We start from the raw sequence: 24,900 nt of genomic DNA on the forward strand, positions 1-24,900 counted from the left end.
TATAACAAATAAAGGCTTGAAATATCTCACTTTGCATGTAATGAGTCTATATCATATTAGTTTCACCTTTTAAGTTGAATTATTGAAATAAGCAAACTTTTACACGATATTCAAATTTTTCGAGTTTCATCTGTGCATATATATATATATAAATAAATGTTTTATGTTTTTTTATCCACAAAAGAAAGAAAGTCCTGCATTAGAATGATATGAAGGTTAATATATGACAGAAATGTAATTTGAGGGACAACATCTGGGTCCCATTTCAATCAAAAATTATATAAGAAATTATATTTTCCTTCTAGAAAATGTAGATTTTAGGACCATTACAATGTTTTGGATTAAACACCAGCCAAAATGAATATGAATATGAATATATATATATATATATATATATATATATATACATACATCATGGTAGTTTAAGGTTTAGATATACCACTTTTTATTTATTCAGATTTATATTTTTTTTTAACAAATATTGCAAATCATTGACAAAAGAAAACAGTAAAAAAGGTACAGGCGAATTATGGTAACGACTGTGTGTGCTTAATTGTCATGAATGTAATATCACATTACAACAACAACAAAAAACTAATATTTGTCCTGATATAGGCATAATACTCTTTACGCAATTTCTTTTCTTTCTTTTTTTTAGGCGAAACGTCACCCAGAAATATTTCCACAGGTTCTTTTGTTTGGGTCGCTTGACTTGGTCTAAGCTCCTCAGTATGGCGTGTAAAAACCTGAGGAGTTTAGAGCAAGTAAAGTGTCCTTCACGACCTCGTCCTCTAATACCGAAGAGACCACTGACGACATCACATGCCGACAGGAGCGTGGCGGACACGTTTAAGAGCATCGTGGCACTCAATCTGACTCAAACTGCATGTGCTTTTCTGTGTTTCAGTTCAATAAAGATTCAACAGAGAAGCGGCGTGAAGCGAATCTGTGTTTATTTACAAAAATAAGATTGCAAAGCAACAGCAGATACAGTACATTGTAGCAAAAACAAATGCATGTTTCTCTGTAAGGTTGGACCATTATTTGCACAACAGCAAAAAAATATAACAGCTTCGAATAAGGTTGCCATAGCAACCACTGTCACTCTCACAGAGTGAGGCACTGGGAGTTGACGTACAATTGAGGAACACAGAAGATGTGGAAGATAAGGTTAAAAGAAAGAAGTGTTGCTGTGCTTCAAACGGACACGGACCGACGGCAGAAGAAGAATGGGGACGTGCGGGGAGGGGGAGGGGGGCAGTGCTGGTGCATGTGTTCTCCATCCCTCAGTTATCCCGCTCTCATCTACGGTTTAATCAGGAAGCAAAAGCTAGATGGTATTATCAGTTAACTAGCCAAGCGTTCACAGTGTACTGCATTCATTGGCCTAGTATTGCTAATATGCTTTCAAATGCCTTCAAGTTATAAAGCTGCATCATCTACGCCAGATTTTGACATTAGCAACACGAATGCACTGAAACTGAGGAACAGATTATACAGAGACGAGTTTTACATGGCATGTTCACTCCCTTGGTTTTGCCGTGTAGGAGTATATGGAGAAGTATTCACAGTACGCGCTTCATTCAGAGCTCTTCTGTTTGGTCTGTGACACTTTACAATAGGGCTTCATTTGTTATGTGGACAATACTTAACCACATTAGTTAATGATTATATTATAAAAAAAATCAAAAGTTGTGTGTGTGTTAACATTGGTTCATGCACTGTGAACAAACATGAACGGACAATTTATAAACTAACGTTAATAAATGCTGCAAAAATATATAGTCATACCACAATTTATTCAGACACCTTCAACATGTCTCACATTATCACAGATTCATTCGCTATAGTTTCGAAAATGGTTATAAAATATGACAAGAACTCAAGAGTTATCAGTTAATATGTCACTGGTTTTGTCCATCCTTCTGTCTCACAAATTAATTCGGTTGAATATCTGTCAGCTGTTACATTTAACTACACACTTTTTAGCTCCACCAATCACCAAGCAATGCTTCATTTTGTTCAGTCTGTGGTGTAAAAAGGTCGAATTAGCAATTAAAGAAAAAAAACACTTCAGCAAAACATGGTCAGGTCAAAGTGTCTGAATAATATTTGGTCCCAAATTTGTAAACATTTTACTGGTAGTCACTGTATGAATAATATGTCACAGTTTACTGCATTTAGCTATCTTCACTTACATAAATGAACTATAGTGTCCTGCACTCACTAGTAAAACAAAATATAAAAAATTATAATCCACATCTGGTGTCTGAATCATTGGTTTGACTATTTCTCATAGCAAGTTCATGTAACTAATGTATTAACTAATGTTAACAATTGAGACCTTATTGTAAAGTGTTAGTTTTGCCCAATGAAGTAAACATTCATGACACGTTTTAACCAGTATTAAACCAGTATAACATAATATATTGTGGTTCCTTAAGCCCAAAGTATACTTCCACCATTCCAAGCATGATCTAATTCTCCGTCGTTTTGGATTTGGTTCTTGTACTTAACTTTGCATGCAATGGCAGATCCGCTACTTTTCTTCTTCTGTCCTCCTACATGTACGGCCTGTGAGCGACACGACTCAGGTAATAATAAAGCAATTGAAGGAGCGGAGACGACTGTGCGCGGGACGGAGCGGAGCGCAGAAAATTAAGTATACCCGGGCCATTAATGTGCACTACAGATATCAAGCGTTAAAGGAATAGTTCAACCAAAAAAAGAAATTCAACATTTACATCTGGCCAAAAAAACCTCCTTGGAATATTTTGCTCTGGTCTAAATAATATTTGCAAATAGAGACTTTTTTTATTTTTTTATTTTTTGCCTAGTGTGTTCCACAGACAAAAGAAAGATATATGGATTTAGAACAACATTAAACATGAAATTATTCTTGGGTGAACTTTTGAAGCAACTTCATTAGGCAGAATTTAACCAAAAATCATCAGTTTTCCATCAGGAAAGTAGATCCATAACTGATATCCACTTAAAGGTAAAAACAGATGTGCAGGTAAGTGAACACTTGCATAATTTCTATTCTTTGCATTGGAATATAACTTCATATCTGCGTTAAGAAAAAAAAAAAACTGTAAATTTACAGGTTTGAATAATTGTTCATTTATTTTGAAATTCGTGTCATTTGGCAATGGGAGTTTGTTCAGATTGTTTTGACGAATAAAAGCGGGTGTTTTGAGAAAGTAAGGTGACTGTAGCGCTTGGTTGTGCTGGGAATGGGGAACTGCATTGGCACACCTCTCAACTGCGCGAGATACTTCCCTAAACTCTACACCTCACCTTCGTCTCTAACCCAAAATGTGTCTGTTGGCTAGTCGTCTACTGTGATATTGCGGAAGAGGTAGGCCATCGACTCCCCGTTGTGAATGCGTCGGATAGCCTCGGCCAGGATCATGCTGACATCCACCGTCTTGATCTTAGGACACTGCAGCTTTTGCACCTCGTGAGGGACAGTGTTGGTCACCACCACCTGAAAGACATCCCAAACATTTGGTCATGCAACATTTTAATATCTGTTAAAATTGATGAACGTATTAAGCATCCATGTAAAAGAAGGTAATGGACATCTAGCTCATTCTCAAGAAATAGTGCCACTTGTGAACTTCATAAATATATTTTTATTCCATTTGAAAAGAGTTACTGCTGAACTTTTTTTTTTTCTGAAGAAATCACCTTCTATTCCCAAATCACGCTTAACGTATCAGGGCCATATTTTCCATAGACATCCCCCTCAGTATTCAAAGCAATGGTCAATTACATCTTTGAATGGCAGTTTCTTAAGGTTCCTCCAATCCTAAATGGTAAGGCCTGGTTAGAGCCTTGCAAAATGTAACAGTTACTAAAGTTACATTACTTTCCTCATCCTTTCCTCGCACTTTGTAACACATTTTTCCCTCGTGGGTCAAAATGACCCGAAGCCCAAAAATTACTTAAAATAAAAAAAATAAAAAAAATGCATAAAAATATTGTCAAAGTGAAATAGAATAAGCTTCTTTTTTTTACCTTTAAATTACTAAATGTGATCAATAAATAATAAATAAATAGTAATTTAAGCACATTCCTCACATTCTTTCAACTTAAATTCAAAATAATTCACAATTTCATGTATAAACCTTTTAATTCAGGTCAAAATATCTTACATTGAGTGTCTTTGCCGACCACTTGTGGAAAATAAATAATATAACATGATATTTCATGACTCTTGCCACTAAATGGCCTTATTGCTCTATATGGAGCAAATGAGCTGTTCCGCTGGGTCCTAAAGACAGTTACTTCTGTATGCATTCAGATACACATGTACACATTATTAAAAAAAATGTTTTGGTAAAGTATTAGCATTTTTAGTTTTGTCTGTGTGTACAGAAGCATTCCTCAAATTCCATTCATTCCTATGGGGGTCAAATTGACCCGCGAGAGAAGGATTTGTTTATTTTTTTTATAAATTTCAACCAGAAAACTCCTCGAATCCATTCAAAAAAAAATGTTATGTATTCATGGTTCAAGTGCGACAAAAGTCCTAGGGTTTTGGACCCGTCTGATGAACAGTCAATTGAAGAAAAAAAATATGTAAAATGAGTTTCGGTAGAGCCCTGCATTTCAGCCCGAGCCCGACGGGCCCCGACTTATTTACGCCCCTAGGGCCGGGCTTCGGGCCAATTTTCACGTTATAGTTCACACGCGGGCCGGGCCTCGGGCCTGTTTTAGGCTTATCCTTCTTTTTATAGCCTATTTCAGACATGTATTAAAATTAAATATGAGAAGTTGACGATGAAAAAACAAACATAGAAAGACGTTTTAAACCTATCACACTGACATATGACTGACACATGACAGTCTGCTCGCGCTCGCGCGCACACACACACGCACGCGTTTCCCAGCGGCACGACCCAAGATTCGCGCGACCGGCTCGCTGTTTTTAGTCTCCCTGCCAGCAGCAGAAGTATAGCGAGCGTGACTTCAGCGCAGCTGGAATAGTTCAAGAAAAAAGTATGACTGGATTAAAACCTTCCACTGTGGATGCTGTGATTTTTCTTCACGATGCTCTGTAAGAAACTGTTCTTAGCCATGTTAGGGGGCTGTCTTGTTGGTTTTCGTTTGAAAACGACTTTATTTTCATCAGTCTGTTGGAAACTATTGGAAATAAGAATGGCCATGTTCTGTAGTGAAGACTTGATTTTTGAGGTAAGATAATCTGCATGTTTGTTTTTAATTTAATGCCATTTATTTGATTTGTTTAGATTGTAGGCTATAGCTCATTTCGTTTGCGAGCGCTGATGCGACTGTGAGCAGCAGAGCAGTTTGCCTCAGCTTTTAAAAAATGATAATAAACGTTTAAACTATAACTGTCTATGTGTGATATGCTTAAGGTGTTTTATGGATTTTATTGTAGCCAAGTAAAGTGTTGATTTGAGAGGCTAAATGGATCAAACATGTTTAACTCGCTGTCGACTGCTTGGTCGTCAATAAAAAAACAAAAAGAAACCGAACATTTGTCTAAATTAACTTAATAAAGAAATGAAAAGAAACATAACTAACAAAACTGACCTATTTTAATGGCTGCAAATAGCTAGTTTGCCCTAGGCCAGGCTACAGCTGTGTAGGCTATATTTAAAAAAAAAAAAAAAAAAAAAAGAAAACGGGCTCGGGTCGGACTCGGGCTGATAATTAAGATGAGCTGTCGGACACGGGTCGGGCTAGGGCCTGAGCGTCTCGGGCCAGGGCCGGGCTAAGGCCTAGATTTGAGGCCCGTGCAGGGCTCTAAGTTTCGGGTCAAAATGACCCGAGGAAAGAATAAGGCTGTGTCATGGTAAACCTGGAATTTACATGCTTCAAATCTGCATAGCATAACTTAGTCTTTAATGTGCTTTTTTTTTTTTTTTTTTTTTTTTTTGAGAGAGCCAGAATGTTCAAGTAAATGGGCTGAAAGACTCACTTCGTCTATAGCGGACTCCTCGATGAGGCGCGGGGCGTCCGCAGACAAGAGTCCGTGGGTGGCCATGATGTAGATCTTATAAGCTCCTCTCTCTTTCAGAATCTCAGCTGCTGCCACAAAGTCCTCCACATCATCGATGATGTCATCCTACAGGACGGAAAACACATGCATTGCTCATCCTGTCAATCAAAAAAATACTGTCATACTGCCAACTAGTCCAAAAATCTGCATTTCTTACGACAATGATGGCGATGCGGCCTCCGACATCTCCGACAACTGTGATGGGCGGTTTCTCCTTGGCCATCATTACTATAAAGAAAAATATAAACTGGCGTTGCACATCATTTCAGGAAATCGAGTCCAATCCAATCACATTCCATCATCAAAGTAGATTGGGTAAGATGGGGTAAGAAGTGTATGAATCGGCCTAGAACTGTATGTAATGGCCCAACCAACCCATATAATCAAATGGTAAAACTAAAATTTAAAGAGTCCTGAAGGGACCCGATAGCATAGCATAGCACTAGCCTATTTGTTGGAGAATGCTTCCCATTTTACCCCACCTACAATTGAATTCAATCCAAATAGCAATGAAAAAACTCATCGCGGCACATGCCATGCAGAAATCAAAATGATCATCTCTTGGTCCCCAATGTACCCAATCATAGAGGCAAATGTCTAGAGGTTTACACTAAGAGTCAGTGCAGGAAACTACACATCAATCAATCAATCAATCTGTCCTCGAGTCAGCATGACAGACTCCAGGACATTGCTGTAATTTAGGAGAGGTCAAGAAGGGCTAATGTCATTCATCCAGAGGAAAGACACTGGAACACAGCCAAAAACACACCGACCCAAGTAAACACGAGAGAGGAAGGCTGGCGGGCCGATTTTAAGAATACATAGGGTTAAAGGAGTTATGCATGCCTTCAACACATGCCTTTCATCAACAGCAAGACCCACAAAGCTTTTTCGATATTTATACTATCAGATTAACAATGTTTGCAGACCGTACAGGCTTAAAGACCCACTACAGCAAGAAGCTGCTGTGATATACATATCTTAAAATGGCACATTTGAACGGAGCAATTCACAGAGGACGAGATCTTGACTTGAAAAGAGCTACAGCCGATTGAGAGGCACCAGCACACAGACGCACAAAACCCACATCTTACAGACTGGGATAACCATTATCAACATTGTAAATCGAGCCATTTTAAAACCTATCCACCTTATTCCTACGTCCGATGACACTTTGTGCGAATTATGGGTGTAACTTTCGTGTGAAGGGCTCGCTCTATGAACGCGATACGTTAAAAAAAAGTGTCACAATGAGATGACAATCTACTCGCCCTTCAACTATCGGACATTAAAAGGACATTTAAAAGTGTGAAAGCATCAACAAGGTAATTTCAACAGACCAAATAACCTCAAAAGTGCGAGTCTTTGGTTAAATATCACTGTAGTAATATATGTATTATGTATGTTGCCTTAATCAAAAATGTTCATTAACTTTTGCGTTATTTGATAAAAGTGATTTCCGCCATTTTGACAGATTATAAATTGCATTTACCTGTGGAAAAAAAAAACCTGGAAAGAAGAGATGTGAGGATTTGAGGAGAATAACGAGAGATTCTCATTCGTGCATTCCAGTGAATGATTAATGGAATGTATATCGTAAATTAAATTCGGGAGAACGGACCACAAATGTGCAGTATATGTTGTCCTTTTTCATACTTTTACAGCGGATTGCAAAGGGAAAGAATAAAATAATCACGAGGAAAAGAAAGCAGCGACTGAAAAGAGCTAGATATTCTTGTTATAACTTGTCTCATGATGCCTGAAAATAAATCATGAAGGAAAACTGACGGATCAGCTTTATTTGTAGGGAAACCTTATGATTTGAAATTATTAGTTTCAGTGTTTTTGAATGGAAGTTCCCCAAATCGGAAGTGCCACCCACAATTCAAAACTCAGTAAGGTCATCAGGAATAAGGTGGATATTAATTTAATTTTTTTATGTAATGAACATGTAAATTGTTTACTCGTACTGTGCGTTACATTGGCTTTGCATTACATTTCAGAAAACAAGTTTACACAGCGAGCATTAGTCGAGAGAGTGATGGCAAATTTGACAACTTTCTGTCGTCTGACTAACGTACTAAATAACTTGATATTTTTTTCCCTTTTCAGAACATCAAAGAAACGCCATCATGGATTTTATTTTCTTCAGCTATTGGAGCAAATGGGAAAGCAAAAGTTATGTATGTCATAGTTTCCGTTTACCACTATAGGTTTCCGATTCTGAGAACACCAGAAATGTGAAAGGGGGCCGTTTTATAATTTTTGTTTTTAAAATAAAATCACAAATATTTAATAGATGTTTTCCTTGTCTGCAATCTGTTTAAGACTGTGTGTATTCTTGCAGTGTCAGCTGCCAATCAGCGTTGAAATGACGTAATTTTCCACGGTGATTAGTAACATGGCAGAGATTATCTTTGTGCAAATGATCAGAGACATGACGCAGCGACTACCAATGCAATCAGTGATTTCCCGCCTGACATACTTAGATACTGAATTAGAGTACTAGAAACCAGCAGCACTCCAGTTTTAATGGCTTTCAGTGTGAACAGGGCTTTACATGACAATGCCGTGAAAATAGTAATGCACCGAATCTCTGGCAACTGAAAAAATTCAGCCAAACCAGCAGAAAAAGGAATTTATTTTCTTATTGTGACACATCTAGTGGTGTTAATTTTGTCAGCTTTTCTATTTAGTCTTTGTCCTGTCTCAAATGTACTTTTTAGTTTATCATCACATTAGTCAACCTTGTCATGTTTTTGTTTAGTCAAGTTTTAGTCAATTTAATAGCTGGGCATTTTAGTCTAGTTTTAGTAAATGAAAACTTCACATTTTGGTTAAATTGATAATCATATTGCCTTACATAGTATGAAAAATATATATATATATATAATGGAAGTCAATGGGGTTCAACTGTTTGGTTTCTGACATTCTTCAAAATATCTTCTTTCGTTTAGGATAAAAATTATCCTTTTAACAGAAATTCTCTGATTGGGGAACTTGCACTCCTAACATCCGGCAACCGCAAGCATGAAAGCTCAGTCAGTAATGCGAAGTTTTTGTAGTCCGCAGGTTAAAGCGACCAGAATGCAATTTTTACCCCCAAGAACACTAGTTTTGGCCATGTTTGTAAATTTTGGTATTTTTTTTTCCGACAAAGGTAAAGTCTTTATTTTTTAACTACATATTAGTCTTGTTTTTTTTTCGTCAACAATATATTGCATATTATTATAGTCACAGTTATTGTTTAATTCCCTTGTTGTCTTGTAATCAGTCTTAGTCCTAAAAAAAGGTCATTGAAGAAAGTTGTCATCGTTTTCGTTAACAACATTACACACTAAATATAAAAATGATATAAAACACCGCAGATGCAATGCAAGATAACGTCCTGTGTGAACGACCCCAACAAGTGCTGATAGACAACGGCAATTTTGAAGTCTGGTAGTGGATATTAACAAGTTTTTCTGTATATTAAATATTCACTGTGTATTTCTACAAGCTTGTGACCACAAAGCATATGTTGACTTCACATACGCTAGCTTGTTTTTAAATTAGCCCTGTAATAAAAACTCGAACTCTTGATAGAAACTTACAGCAAACACCTTCCTCTATTTATCAAGGTCATGTGTTTCCAAGACGATGCAAGAGCCTTGGTTACAAGCAGCTAAAAGACTACCATTTAAAAACTCCAGTCTAGGGGTTTTCATAAGCAGGCATGGTGTGTTGATTGGCAAGATGAGCCTGGATCACAAATAAAGGCATATCTCTCGGACAGACATTCAATGGTTCCATTTCGATGGAACAAATGATGATAATTACATGGAAATCAAAAAAAAAAAAAAAAAAGCACTTCATTCGAGGTTTCTTAGTTCTGTTTGAGTGAAGCACTCTGAAGCTTAAACATCCATTTGTACAATTATTTGGTAAAATTATATTAAGGCTGGGCGGTATGGCAGTATCTATGGTGGATGTATTTGAGCAGTTATGTACAATGGCTTCTAATGAACCATTTCAAATAAAAATATAACATAAGATGAAGTAAAATAGTTAAAGGGGTCATATTATGCCCTTTTACCAAGTCTTGTTTTTGGGGTGTACTGAAAAAAAAAAACAAAAAAAAAACACATGTTTCACATATTTTACATTATTATTACAGCACCTCTCTCCCCAGTCTGACTCGATTGAGTCATTTTCTATGATGCCGCTCTTTCCGAAATACGAGATGTGCTGTGATTGGTTAGCTGGCCCAGTGTGTTGTGATTGGCACCACTTGTCACTTGTCGGGAAATGTGACGGCCCTTACCATAACCGCAAGCTCTTCTCAGATGTAAATATTAAGGGTGGCGTCAATTTCATACCAATTCAGACTCAAGAACGTTAACATGAGGATCGTTCAGAACTAGCCTTGTCCTACCAGACTCTCGTACATTTCATTTGTACAGAGAGTCTGGCCTCTCTCCATTGACAAGCGTTAACTTCCTTGAAGGCGGGTCCTCTGTTGAAGTTTAAAACTATTGGATCTGCCCAGAGCCACTCTGGATCTGCCATAACCAATCGCTAACGTTTGGTCGTGACGGATGTCGACTCAAACTAGCGCACGACCTCAAAGTCATCTTTCTCAGCCACTCCCTCTGTTCGCTGATTGGACTGGTAAAAAATTTACCGGAGAAAACCCACGAATATACCATAAACCCAGACGTAGTACAGAAGGAAAATTAAAATTGAGCGGAAGTACGTAGTTAGCTAGTTCAGAACGGATTTCATGCACAGATTTCACAGGACATTTCAGTGGTTCTTTTTTCTTATACAATTTCGATACTATGTTACACAATTTAATCATGATATTTTCCGGAAAGCTATGGTAATACAAACAGTAATCAATCACAAAACCATGGTTTATTGTCCTAAGGGGTGGTAAACAAAGGCGAGAGCTAACAAAAGCTACAGTAAACACTATATCAACACTAATGTTGGCTAGCGAAGCCAAACAGCTTTGCCCTTTGTTACATCGTAGCAACAACATAAAACGTATAACCGTTAATTGAAAACGCAACTACAAGTAGTGAGACATACTTACAATTTGTGATCCACAAACAACAGATTGTCCCGACAAAGTGGGAACTGCTCCATTTCAGAAGAAGCTTTTGTGCATTGTACTCTATTAGGTTCTGGGAGCCGTTCTCCGTAAAATGTGCAGCACACAGATAAACAATTGTTTGCGTTATAATGTTTCAAATAAGTCAAGCACTCTAAGTTCGTCCACCTTAGGAAGGTCAAACAAATGAGTTTTGTGGGGGAAAAAAGCATCTCTCTGACAGCGACAACACCGACTTCTCGCTCAACCTGGCCTCAACAAGGCGGTTTTGCGTATTCTGTGGGCGGAAATTATTTAAATGAGTAACATCTGGAAGAAACGCGTTGTAGTTCATGGAAAGTGGATTATCTTAAATAAAATATCTTCTCTGGAAACTTGCAGATCTTTTTTATGCTCAAACAGCAACAATAAACACTAACTAAAATTGGAAAAGCATAAGACCCCTTTCATTAAATGGATTATGCAAAAATGGTCAGTACTTTTATAATTTAATTTATATTGAAAATAACTAAATAGAGATACATATTGTTTGCAGACTTGCATTGTGGTATTTTAGATATACCGCCCACCCCTACTCTTGGTAATAGCTCACAATTGCTATTGTTACAAATATTTAATACTTTTTAACTGCTCTTGTGCTCATAATGAGGAAAATATTAAGGGTTAAATCACCCAAAAATGAAAATTCTGTCATCATTTACTCACCCTCATGTCATTTCAAACCCTGTTATGCAGCACATGTTTGAGCTTCTGCAAGAACCAATGAGGTTAATTCTCGTGTTACGCAGCACGTTTGAGCTTCTGCAAGAACCAATGAGGTTCATTCTCGTGTTATGCAGCACATGTTTGAGCTTCTGCAAGAACCAATGAGGTTCATTCTCGTGTTACGCAGCACGTTTGAGCTTCAGCAAGAACCAATGAGGTTCATTCTCGTGTTACGCAGAACGTTTGAGCTTCAGCAAGAACCAATGAGGTTCATTCTCATGTTACGCAGCACGTTTGAGCTTCAGCAAGAACCAATGAGGTTCATTCTCGTGTTACGCAGCACGTTTGAGCTTCAGCAAGAACCAATGAGGTTCATTCTCATGTTACGCAGCACGTTTGAGCTTCTCAAGAACCAATGAGGTTCATTCTCGTGTTACGCAGCACGTTTGAGCTACAGCAAGAACCAATGAGGTACATTCTCGTGTTACGCAGCACGTTTGAGCTTCAGCAAGAACCAATGAGGTTCATTCTCATGTTACACAGAACGTTTGAGCTTCTCAAGAACCAATGAGGTTCATTCTCGTGTTACGCAGCACGTTTGAGCTACAGCAAGAACCAATGAGGTACATTCTCGTGTTACGCAGCACGTTTGAGCTTCAGCAAGAACCAATGAGGTTCATTCTCGTGTTACGCAGCTCGTTTGAGCTTCTGCAAGAACCAATGAGGTTCATTCTCGTGTTACGCAGCACGTTTGAGCTTCTGCAAGAACCAATGAGGTTCATTCTCGTGTTACGCAGAACGTTTGAGCTTCAGCAAGAACCAATGAGGTTCATTCTCGTGTTACGCATCACGTTTGAGCTTCAGCAAGAACCAATGAGGTTCATTCTCGTGTTACGCAGAACGTTTGAGCTTCAGCAAGAACCAATGAGGTTCATTCTCGTGTTACGCATCACGTTTGAGCTTCAGCAAGAACCAATGAGGTTCATTCTCGTTTTACGCATCACGTTTGAGCTTCAGCAAGAACCAATGAGGTTCATTCTCGTGTTACGCAGAACGTTTGAGCTTCAGCAAGAACCAATGAGGTTCATTCTCATGTTACGCAGCACGTTTGAGCTTCAGCAAGAACCAATGAGGTTCATTCTCGTGTTACGCAGCACGTTTGAGCTTCAGCAAGAACCAATGAGGTTCATTCTCATGTTACGCAGCACGTTTGAGCTTCAGCAAGAACCAATGAGGTTCATTCTCGTGTTACGCAGCTCGTTTGAGCTTCTGCAAGAACCAATGAGGTTCATTCTCGTGTTACGCAGCTCGTTTGAGCTTCTGCAAGAACCAATGAGGTTCATTCTCGTGTTACGCAGCACGTTTGAGCATCTCAAGAACCAATGAGGTTCATTCTCATGTTACGCAGCACGTTTGAGCTACAGCAAGAACCAATGAGGTTCATTCTTGTGTTACGCAGCACGTTTGAGCATCTCAAGAACCAATGAGGTTCATTCTCATGTTACGCAGCACGTTTGAGCTACAGCAAGAACCAATGAGGTTCATTCTCATGTTACGCAGCACGTTTGAGCATCTCAAGAACCAATGAGGTTCATTCTCGTGTTACGCAGCACGTTTGAGCATCTCAAGAACCAATGAGGTTCATTCTCATGTTACGCAGCACGTTTGAGCATCTCAAGAACCAATGAGGTTCATTCTTGTGTTACGCAGCACGTTTGAGCTTCTGCAAGAACCAATGAGGTTCATTCTCATGTTACGCAGCACGTTTGAGCTACAGCAAGAACCAATGAGGTTCATTCTTGTGTTACGCAGCACGTTTGAGCTTCTGCGAGAACCAATGAGGTTAATTCTTGTGTTACGCAGCACGTTTGAGCTTCTGCAAGAACCAATGAGGTTCATTCTTGTGTTACGCAGCACGTTTGAGCTTCAGCAAGAACCAATGAGGTTCATTCTCGTGTTACGCAGCACGTTTGAGCTTCTGCAAGAACCAATGAGGTACATTCTCGTGTTACGCAGCACGTTTCAGCTTCTGCAAGAACCAATGAGGTTCATTCTCGTGTTACACAGCACGTTTGAGCTTCTGCAAGAACCAATGAGGTACATTCTCGTGTTACGCAGCACGTTTGAGCTTCTCAAGAACCAATGAGGTTCATTCTCATGTTACGCAGCACGTTTGAGCTACAGCAAGAACCAATGAGGTACATTCTCGTGTTACGCAGCACGTTTGAGCTTCTGCAAGAACCAATGAGGTACATTCTCATGTTACGCAGCACGTTTGAGCTTCTGCAAGAACCAATGAGGTTCATTCTCATGTTACGCAGCACGTTTGAGCTTCTGCAAGAACCAATGAGGTACATTCTCGTGTTACGCAGCACGTTTGAGCTTCTGCAAGAACCAATGAGGTACATTCTCGTGTTACGCAGCACGTTTGAGCTTCTGCAAGAACCAATGAGGTTCATTCTTCTGTTACGCAGCACGTTTGAGCTTCTGCAAGAACCAATGAGGTTCATTCTCGTGTTACGCATCACGTTTGAGCATCTCAAGAACCAATGAGGTTCATTCTCATGTTACGCAGCACGTTTGAGCATCTCAAGAACCAATGAGGTTCATTCTTGTGTTACGCAGCACGTTTGAGCTTCTGCAAGAACCAATGAGGTTCATTCTTCTGTTACGCAGCACGTTTGAGCTTCAGCAAGAACCAATGAGGTTCATTCTCGTGTTACGCAGCACGTTTGAGCTTCTGCAAGAACCAATGAGGTTCATTCTTCTGTTACGCAGCACGTTTGAGCTTCAGCAAGAACCAATGAGGTTCATTCTCGTGTTACGCAGCACGTTTGAGCTTCTGCAAGAACCAATGAGGTTCATTCTTCTGTTACGCAGCACGTTTGAGCTTCTGCAAGAACCAATGAGGTTCATTCTTCTGTTACGCAGCACGTTTGAGCTTCTGCAAGAACCAATGAGGTTCATTCTCATGCGTCAAGCAAATAAGGTTGAGCTTCTGTTTATGTTCACTCATCAATGTTTATATGTGAATAAAAGCCTAAATTAAGTCTATTCATCATATAAAGCAATCTAGACTCTTCAGAAAATTTTGATAAACTGCTCGATTCATATGGATTAGTTTTATGATCCCTTTATGAACTTTTTGAAGCGTCAAAGTTGTAGAAATGTCTCATATTTCATTAAAAATATCTTAATTTGTGTTCCAAAGATGACCGAAAATCGTAGGGGTTTGGAACGACACATGGGTGAGTAATAATGAAACATTTTTGGGTGAATTGATAAAGACCTTATGGTGAATAGAGTAAGTACTTCAGAGTGCTGGGACCACAGACACTGAGAGACCTCAGCCACTGCACGCATGCAATAAGAAACATTTCAGCGTGTTCACTGATGTGATCGGTAGCAAATAGAGTTAACCATCATACTTGGGAGCTCTATGCCTGGGAACGGAACTTGTTGTTTGCCTATTACCAATAAATAAACATCACGTTAAACAAAAATCCACACACAAATGATAGAACATACAAACAAGAAACTAGGACTTCAACAATCCTTATTAAACCTTAAAATATTTTTCTAAGCTTTCAAATAAACTTTTTTTTTACACTTCAAGTTGATTTAAGTGCCTTCAAATTAAGAACAAAGACAAGAGCGGGTCTTTTGAGGATTGTTAAAGTCCACACAAAAACCATAAATGTACATAGAACTACTTGGAGTGAACTACTCTCAGGCAATGTGAGTATATAAAGGCCAAGACACATACCACACAAAACCTGCTCATAAATGAATATGCTAAATATCACTGTGCGCTTAATTAAAGGGATAGTTCACTTTAAAATTAAAATTCTGTCATCATTTACTCACCCTCAAGTTGTTTCAAACCTGTATTAATTTATTTCTTCTGCTGAACACAAAGAAAGATATTTTGAAGAATGTCAGTAACCAAACAGTAGTCTGTACCCATTGACTTCCATAGTAGGAAAAAAAAATACTATGGAAGTCAATGGGTACAGACTACTGTTTAGTTACTGACATTCTTCAAAATATCTTTCTTTGTGTTCAGCAGAAGAAATAAATTAATACAGGTTTGAAACAACTTGAGGGTGAGTAAATGATGACAGAATTTTAATTTTAAAGTGAACTATCCCTTTAAGTAAACTGTGTGCTCAAGGTAAGACGCAGGTATCTAAAAATATAAAACAAATAATAGCTGTCTCTCAAAACCTAGATGTCTAATTCCTTTACTGGCCAGTGTCTACCTAAACAGCATGCCGTAAAACTTTCTATCTATTAAAACGTAAAAAAGTATTGTAATGGTAACTAACATGAGTCAAACATATTCTAAGAGTTTGTGCAGTTCTTGAATTGTTGGTTTATATATGCACATGCTTCAGAGAGATATTTTTCAACGTTTGTTTAAAATCTCAGGACCGTACAGTATTAATATCGCACTGTCGATTATTGGAATGAAAGTCACCAATCAATTTGCCGACCCACTCTAACCAATTGGACTTGCTAGTAGGTCCCACTCAAAATCTTAAGAGTTAAAACTGAGGTCCCCGTTTTGAAATATTTAGTTAGTTTCACTATGATATACAGTATGACACAATAGGGAAGAACTTTAATGAACTTCTAAATACTTAGACATTAATACCAAGACATTCGTTGAGTCGAGAGCTACCAATATTGCATAAACTGTTTTTCTAGTTTGGTGGCTTGCTAGGTTCTGGAACAGAACAGAACAGAGCAGATTGTCTAGGTAACTCACGTACTGACTAGGTTTTGAGACAAAGCCTTAGTAAACATCTAGAGACAGTGCTAAATGAATGTGGGAGGGTTAAAAAAACCTCTTGCCCTATCTTGAACTACTTAACAGATCTCCAGAATCAGGTATTCGGCAGGCTGAATAATGCAATCGACCCCTTTATTAACAGGATCACGGTATATATCTCACAAAAACATGTCTAGATTACATTTCACCCCAAACATTTTTTAAATTGCATAGACTAACTAATTTGTTTTCCTTACCAAGTCTTTTTTGCACTGTGGCTTTATTTCCATGACAATTAAACACATTTTCAGTCTGTGCACATTTTTTTTTGGTTTAATACTGAAAGCAGAAAAAAAAAAAATCTAATAATTTTCAACAAGAATTCGGTACAATAAAAAAAAAAGCACCGTTGTATCACTTTTCTGCTTTCAATATTAAACCAAAAACTAATGAATGCAAAACACATGGACCATTTCAACCCTAATTCTCAAAACCACACTGCTTCTTTATAATCTACTTTTGAGGTTGTTGTTTTTTATTAAATTCCCATATTTCTTACTGGTAATTCTTAATACTGTAATACAAACCAGTAAACTATTACTGAAATACAATATTTATACTTAATCACCTTAAAGGCAGTACAACACATACTACCATGAGGTACAAATACTTCACAACCTAAATTTAATATCTTTGTCATATCTTGTGTTTTTAAATTATTATTACACTAATAAGAATGAGATGTTTGCTCGAAAATAAAATTGCAACGTAAAGATTATTCACATTACTTGTGTTTATAAAGTATAACCATTCCTTTTTTTTAATTTTAGGGTCAAATATAAGCAGGACATGTTTTGACAGGTTTTGTGAGTGTTCAGCTGTCTAGTTAGTGTCTATAAACTAAAAATCGTAATAATGTTTAGTCACAGGGTTCAAGCTGCTGGGTCGTGCAGATCTACAGTGTGGTGGCTCTTACATGGCAGCTCCAAGCCGGAGTGTCCAAAGGTGTTGCGGACACATGGAGGAGAGTGCCGCCCATCTGCCATGTCTGACTCCGAACACTGAGCTTCTCCGTGCATGACGGCCAGACCGAGACGCAAACGCTCCGCATACGACTGCGCCCTGAAGAGACAACGACAAGAGAGGGGACACATACAGAGATGTTCCTTATGGGCCTCTTGCCTAGATCTTCATGAGTGCCAGGTTGTGATTCAGTAATTCTGGGAGTTTTAGCATTCATTATAAAGACAGTTCAAAGTGACCGTGTCTGTCAAGCTCTTAAACTGAAAAAGTTCAACTTGTGTGCTACATTACATTATCTTGTGCGGGGAATAGAAAGATGCTTTTTTGTTAGAACTATACAGTTAATGGAATTGTTCTGGTTCTGATTCCACTAAAAATATTAGTTCACCTCAAAATGAAAATGTCCTGATAATTTACTCACCCCAATACCATCCAAGATGTTCAGGTCTTTCTTTCTTCAGTGGAAAAGAAATTAAGATTTTTGAGGAAAACATTTCAGGATTTTTCTCCACACAACAGACTTCAACCGCAACCAAATTGTTGAAGTCCAAATCAATGCAGTTTCAAAGGGCTTTGAAGTGCTTCAAATGGCTCTGCACGATCCCAGCTGAGGAATAGGGTCTTATCTAGAGAAACGATCGGCCATTTAAAACTATTTTTTCAAACGTATATACTTTTTAACCACAATTATTCATCTTGTGCTGGTCTGCGGTAGCCTGACTACGTCAGACTTCGTACTTCCGCTCAATTTCATTTCGCTTCTGTACTTAGTCTGAGACATCGACATGTCTCTCAGTTTTCCTCCGGTCTGAAAACAGCCGGCCAATCAACGAACAGAGGGCGGGCTGAGAGCCGTGACGTAGACGATAAGCGCCGAGTTTGAGATTGGGGAATTCGAAAACGACCGCGGATATTACCATATTATGGAGACAGACAAGGGATGCAATTCGCTCTGTTGTGGAGAATATTCCCGGCATTTCCAAACTGAAGGACGAACAAGAAGAGTGTTTGGTAAACATTTTGAATGGAGGTGATGTCGACATGTGATATCTAGGTCTCTTTTATCTGTCGAGCTCGAACTGGCACCCTTTTGACAGGTCAGTGTCTCCTTTTTTTCCCAGTTCGTAAATATTGCCATGTCACGCTGTAATCTTGCAATTAAGTTGCAGCATTTCGGAAAGACTCGAAATGAACAAAGAGCTGTGTTTGACAGAACTAATCCTAACTTTGACAGTTGGCTGCACATATTTTCCTGTTTCTTTTTACTGTCAAATAATAGTTTAGAGGCCCCGATTGTGCCGTGGATGCGTAGATTTACATCACATAATCTACAAAAGTCGTTGACAGCCATGTTCACTCCGGTATTTCTCTCGATGGTTTCGTTTTCGCATTATTTATAATGTGTTTACAGTGGCAGTTCGATGCTGCTGTCTGGCGCATAACCAAACGTTATGTGATTGGCTTACGGGTAACCAATGATTTTATACTTCAGACTCACATGCGCCTCGATACCCCATGTATGCGGGTTCTTTCTGTTTGATGCTCATTTTTATCTTATTTTATTAAGTAACGCTGTGGACGGTAGAACGTGTGACAGTTACATGAGTTCGATTGGGGAATAAAGTGCGAGTTGTAAGATGCCAATCGCCTCCATGAGTCTGTCTGTCTGGCCTCTGCTATAACTTTAGCTGTTTAACTCTACCGGTATCCCTATTTTTCTTCCTGACAACGCGTTACACTACGTAGACACTTTCCCGTAATCAACGGCAGCGTGACGTCGACCATCGTAGCGCGCGTATTGCAAGCCTAGGGTTCGGTTCGGTGGAAAACAATTCTAAGGTTCGGCAGAAACCGAACCCCTTTAAAAACCCCAGTATTCGGGCGAATCCAAAACCGAATCCTGGATTCGGAGCATTCCCTACTTATTTCTCGACTGGGATCGTGTAGAGACTTTGAAGCTGCATTGAGACGGACATTTGAAACTTCTTTGAACATTGGGATAGATGGGTGCGGTTGAAGTCCATTCTGTGCAGAAAAATCCTGGAATGATTTCCTCAAAAACCTAAATTTCTTTCCGACTGAAGAAAGAAAGACATGGACATCTTGTATGACATTGGGGTGAGTAAATTATCAGGAAATTTTCATTTTGATGTGAACTAATCCTTCAACAATTCTGGTTTCAGTGTAAATCTGTATGCAAGCGTTCTCAGCTCGGTTTAACCCATGTCACAATGTTTAAACACACTCCCTCATCCACTTCCATCTAGCCCTGCTTTCACCCACAAAACACACACAAACGGAAAACAAATCCAGGAGGAACAGTTACCGTTTTGCAGCGGATGGGGACTTGGCTACAATGATAGCATTTCTATAATCAGGAACCTATGCAAAACAGAAATAGGAAGAAGAGAAATTATCAATATTAATGATTTTATCATTTTAACAATTTAAAAAAGGTGAAGTTGTTGGCTGTGAATGCCGCCGACCTCCTCCTGAATGTACTGCAGCAGGAATGGAGAAGCCCGCAGGTTGTCCACGGGGAATGTGAAGAAGCCCTGGATCTCTTTCTGGTGCAGATCCATTGTGATTATATGAGTCAGACCTAGTTATCCATGCAGAGAGAAAAATGTGTTTGTAAAATGCATAGTTTTCATTTGAAGCAGACAGCAGTCATCGAGTGTTCAGCATGCACGTATAACGATAGAGACTTAATGCTACGTCCAAACATTAGAAGGAACATCAGACACGTTATAACGCATTACCTGCTTTAGCTAGCATGGAGGCGAGCAGTTTGCACACTATAGACCCTCTCTTCCTCATCTTACACTGTTTGCTGTAGGGGAAGTACGGGATCACGCCGATGATGTTCTTGGCACAGGAGGTCTTCAGTGCATAGGCCATAATCAGCAGCTCCATAATAGCCGTGTTGACATCTCTGACAGAGACAGAAAAATAGATTTTAGCCAACGGTTCAGAAGTGCTTCTGGGCCTGAAAGACGACTGCATGCAGCTCACAATAAAAGGTAAGATGCCATGTATATAAATACTAAAAAACATGGATTTTCACCTTTTGTGTTCAATGGAAAGAGATTGTAAGTAAATGGTTTTTGGGTGAACTAACCAGTTAAAGGAGAACTCCGGGCAATTTAAGTTAATCTTGATCGTTATACCTTTGTGAGTACTGTCTATAGAAGAAAACCCAAACCGGATTGGTGCTTGCAACACGGAGCTGCTACCGCTAATGCCCAGAGCTCCACTCAGCTAAACAGCAGTTATGGGGGCATATTCATAAAGAGTGTTTTTGTGCCTCTTAACAGACACAAAATGCAATTAAAATGTCATGAACAGGGTCCTTACATGACAACAAGATGCGTTTGGCAACTTAGCCATTGTTTAAATTCACCTAAATAGTGTTTTAGACTGCTAGCTGTAGTCTCGCGCTGAAGTCCTGTGGGAACTCCCGTTGTATTGTAGCCGGAAAAAGGTAAATAGCAGTGTGCAGGTGGAGGAGTGTCGTGTGAAGAGTGAAGATCGGAGTTGCTCACAAATGAAGAAGAAATGGTTCGTAACTATGGAGAATATAGAAGATTTTGAACACATGGAAGAGGCTTTTGAGTTTGATGGTCGTCCTTATTTATTCAAACCCGAGTATACAGACGAAGAACTAGCCTCACACTCTTCAGTCAACAATACCCTTTCCCGGCTACAACGGGAGTTCCCACGGGACTACAGCTAGCCGCCTAAAACACTATTTAGGTGAAGTTAAACAATGGCTAAGTTGCTAAATGCATCTTGTTGTCATGTAAGGACCCTGATCATGTTGGACAGACATTTGTTTTAGACGTTTTAGCTGAGTGGAGCTCTGGGCATTAGCGGTAGCAGCTCCGTGTTGCAAGCACCAATCCGGTTCGGGTTTTCTTCTATAGACAGTACTCACAAAGGTATAACGATCAAGATTAACATAAAAATTGCCCGGAGTTCTCCTTTAACTGGCAACTACAACTCACATTAAAAATATCACCTTGTGTGCAATGATGCATTATATATGATTTTAGATTGCACAGATAAGTTTAAACAGCCTGAAGTTACTTAATAAGAGTGCCGATTTCCTATTCTGAATCCGATCCAACGCACTCTCACCTGGGAATGGTTTGGATGATGAAGATTGTTTGGCCTCTCACAGACTCTTTGATCTCAACTCTCGTTTCTGCAAGACAGAAGCAAGCGCATCAATAAAGCAACATTAAATGGATTATTCAGTTGCTACGAACTGCTTTTTCGGTGAAATGTAATATTTTACCTCAAACAAAAATAAGAAATTTACTTTGCGACCATTAAAAAACATCAATAAAGTTTGAACGCGTGTAGTCATGTGACTGATATCTGGACACACTGCAACATCAGCCATGTTGTCATCATATCATGTGACGTCGCTCGAGCTTCACCGTCACAAATCCTCTGGTGTGGCCTCATGGGATTGTAAAGTGTCCATCAGATACGCATTTCATACGTGGACACACAATCTGGCCGTATGAAGAAGGTCATCCGGGTGCTTTGAATGTCAGTGCTGTGTATTCAGATATACTGCATTTTTTCAGATAGTGTTTTTCTTCTACTAGATAGGACACATGGTAGGTCTCATTCACTAACACACAAATGTTATCAAGAACAAAATCACGATTCACCAACTTTTGTACTAAAAGTTGTTACGAAAAAAAAACTAAAATGTTGGTAAAAGTGAAACCACACAATATATAATCATATAAAGGCACCACAAAATTGACAATTCTTATTTATATGAATTATTGCAGGATTTATTATAAACAATTGATCCATGCACAAATATTTTTTTAATTAAAGTGTCTTGTAGACTTTAATCAAAATATCTTCCCCTCCAGCATCTCTTCTCTTCTCTGATGATGTGTTTACAGGCGTGAGGGCGGAGCAACCTGTCACTCACATGAGATCAGCCAATAGCAAACCACAATCGACAAAAACAAATCTAGTCCTACAATTTTGTTCTTATTCGAGAAGCCGTTTCACTCGTACATACATACGTCACAAGAAAGAAGAAAAGACTAGTGCAGCTTCCATCGAATGACGACTTGAACTGCATTTCATCATACACAGTGAAATATTAAGAAGTAAGCAGTGTTATGGCTCATCTGCAAGGTTTCTCTGAACAACAACACAGATATGCACATGTACAGCTGGGCCAATGAGTGGTAGAAAACGGTGTTTATCGTGTTTGAGCGTGTGTTTGCAGATGCTTGTGCTCTCAGATACGTCTTCAGAGAAGCTCACGTGTTTGCTGAGCGTGACGAAAGGCTGTAAAGGAAAGGGTCGTACAGAAAGCCCTTATTTGGAGATCGCCTGGGCGTGTTTTATGCAAACAAACGACTATAATCTCGGACACACGGCCGCTCATTAGAATACTCCAGATTCATTAACATTAGAACGAGATTAAGAACAAATGTATGTGTGTGCAACGTGTTGTCAATTAGGTAGAATTGTTTTGTGAGAAGTTCTCTGCGTACAGATATGAAACAATCCTTTGAGTGTTGTGTGATGTAGGAACATTATTGTCATGAATAGTGCAGAGCTTGAGAGAGATGCAGATGAAGCTTGAAAGTGCAAAAATGCATTGATGGCTTTTTCTAAGCCTAGTGATTACACAAAAATCAGTGATGTAATGCAGTAAGGAGAATCACGTTTTGGTTACACTTTATTTTTACAGTGTCATTGTAACATTAAGTTACTGTAGTACAATAAATTATGCATAATTACATGCAACAAACCCTAATCCTCACACTATAGTAAGTAGGCTACATGTAGTTACTTAATATTACTCAGTACTAAAATATATAATTACAGTGTAACAAAGACACTGTACAGTGTAATTATATAATTATAAGTACTGGGTAATATTAATTAACAACATGCACTAGGATTAGGATTTTGTTTGATGTTTAGTTGTATCATATGTAATTATGCACAATTTACTGATATTACTATGGTAAGTAAATGTAAAAATGCAACAAGGACACTGTAAAATAAAGTGTTACCAAATAAAGTGTAGCACTTTATTGCAAGGAGTTTGTTACCGTGTAATTATAGAATTAAGCACTAAGTGATATCAATGAACAACATGTAGGCTACTTACTATATAATTAGGGTTAGATGTTTGCAATTATGAATGATTTACTAAATATGTTATTATTACTCGAGCAAGTACACTATACCCATTTATGTATTAAGATTAACATAAAAGCTTTACGGTTCGCACAATATATGACTTTTTAAAATCAAATTATAGTGAAAATGAGTTCAGTCCGTGTCAAAACTGACAGGGTGTCAAGGGTCAACCTGTATTTGAACACACAAAGCATTATATTGATCACCTCTGTTTGACTCCTGGTACACAACTGATTTCCCCAGCTCGACTCCAAGACGCCTGCGCAAACACAAGCAGAAAAACACGACAGGTTATGTCTTATCATGACAGTAACTTTGAAGCTTTGATTAAATAGATTTGTATTCCTTCAGTCAAGAGTTTGCAATGCATGCAGGATGTTTGTCAGTCACATGCACAGCTTATGTGATGAATAGCCCACTGTTCCTGATCTCTGCACGTGCACGAGATAAACATTACATTTAGCCACAGTGTCCTGAAGTAAGCACACTTATGTGATGTGCAAGAGCACAATGGTGATGCTTTATAGATCAGTTATCAATCACAATCTTATACAACTAGCCTACATGTGATCATCAAAGTGATGCTGCGAAGAAACAGGCCAGGTTTCTGCTGATCTACAGGCCACTGTCACAACAAAATCACATTTATACATCAAAATCAGCTTCTATAATCGCGAAATATCGAGCAATTGGTCGTTGGATACTTTACTTACTCTGTAATCCTCTTAGAGAGCTCAATGCAGGCGGGCGTAGAGTTGGCCGAGAAAACACGATAACCACTTTTAGCCACGTTCATGATCAACTAACCCAATGACCGACAACAAACACTGAGCCGTTTACAGGTCTACTGCTACCGAGTCTTTGTGGGTTTATCTTCGTGTTTACAAAGGAAAGCCTGTGGGATGTTGTAATGGCTATTGAAGAAGACCAACGTTTACTGCGGTTTCCAAACAACCATAGCGATTTCTTCTGCGCGAGCTCCACCACTGCTGTCTATGAACGCACGACGCCTCGCTACTGACGCCTGGCGGCGGGCGCGTGTGAATCATTCGATTCCTTTGAGAATCATTTGAA

At 38.8% G+C, this 24,900-nt stretch overlaps 1 protein-coding gene and 1 gene segment (V, D, J or C); one reads left to right on the plus strand and one right to left on the minus strand.

Moving 5' to 3' along the window:
- Window positions 1-936: 936 nt before the first annotated feature.
- prpsap1 (phosphoribosyl pyrophosphate synthetase-associated protein 1) lies at window positions 937-24,853 on the minus strand. 3 transcript variants are annotated; one of them, XM_079621865.1, is made up of 12 exons: window positions 24,540-24,835; window positions 24,033-24,085; window positions 21,772-21,838; window positions 20,394-20,566; window positions 20,118-20,233; window positions 19,958-20,013; window positions 17,585-17,730; window positions 15,263-15,301; window positions 6,192-6,262; window positions 5,954-6,100; window positions 3,301-3,490; window positions 937-1,305 (listed from the first exon to the last, which is right to left on the minus strand). In XM_079621865.1, exons 1-11 carry the CDS (start codon window positions 24,620-24,622, stop codon window positions 3,332-3,334), a joined length of 1,110 nt encoding a protein of 369 aa, XP_079477991.1. In that variant the 5' UTR covers window positions 24,623-24,835; the 3' UTR covers window positions 937-1,305; window positions 3,301-3,331. The 3 variants fall into 3 exon arrangements, with proteins under 3 accessions (XP_079477991.1, XP_079477993.1, XP_079477992.1); XM_079621867.1 differs by lacking the exon at window positions 15,263-15,301 and having other exon boundaries at window positions 24,540-24,840; XM_079621866.1 differs by lacking the exon at window positions 15,263-15,301 and having other exon boundaries at window positions 937-3,490; window positions 24,540-24,853.
- LOC307010296 (Ig lambda chain C region-like) overlaps window positions 24,737-24,900 on the plus strand; it is a 46,868-nt gene continuing 46,704 nt past the window's right edge. Inside the window, exon 1 of the C gene segment in view lies at window positions 24,737-24,768.

Source organism: Phoxinus phoxinus, assembly GCF_949152265.1.
Source record: "Phoxinus phoxinus genome assembly, chromosome: 1".
Taxonomy (NCBI): domain Eukaryota; kingdom Metazoa; phylum Chordata; class Actinopteri; order Cypriniformes; family Leuciscidae; genus Phoxinus; species Phoxinus phoxinus.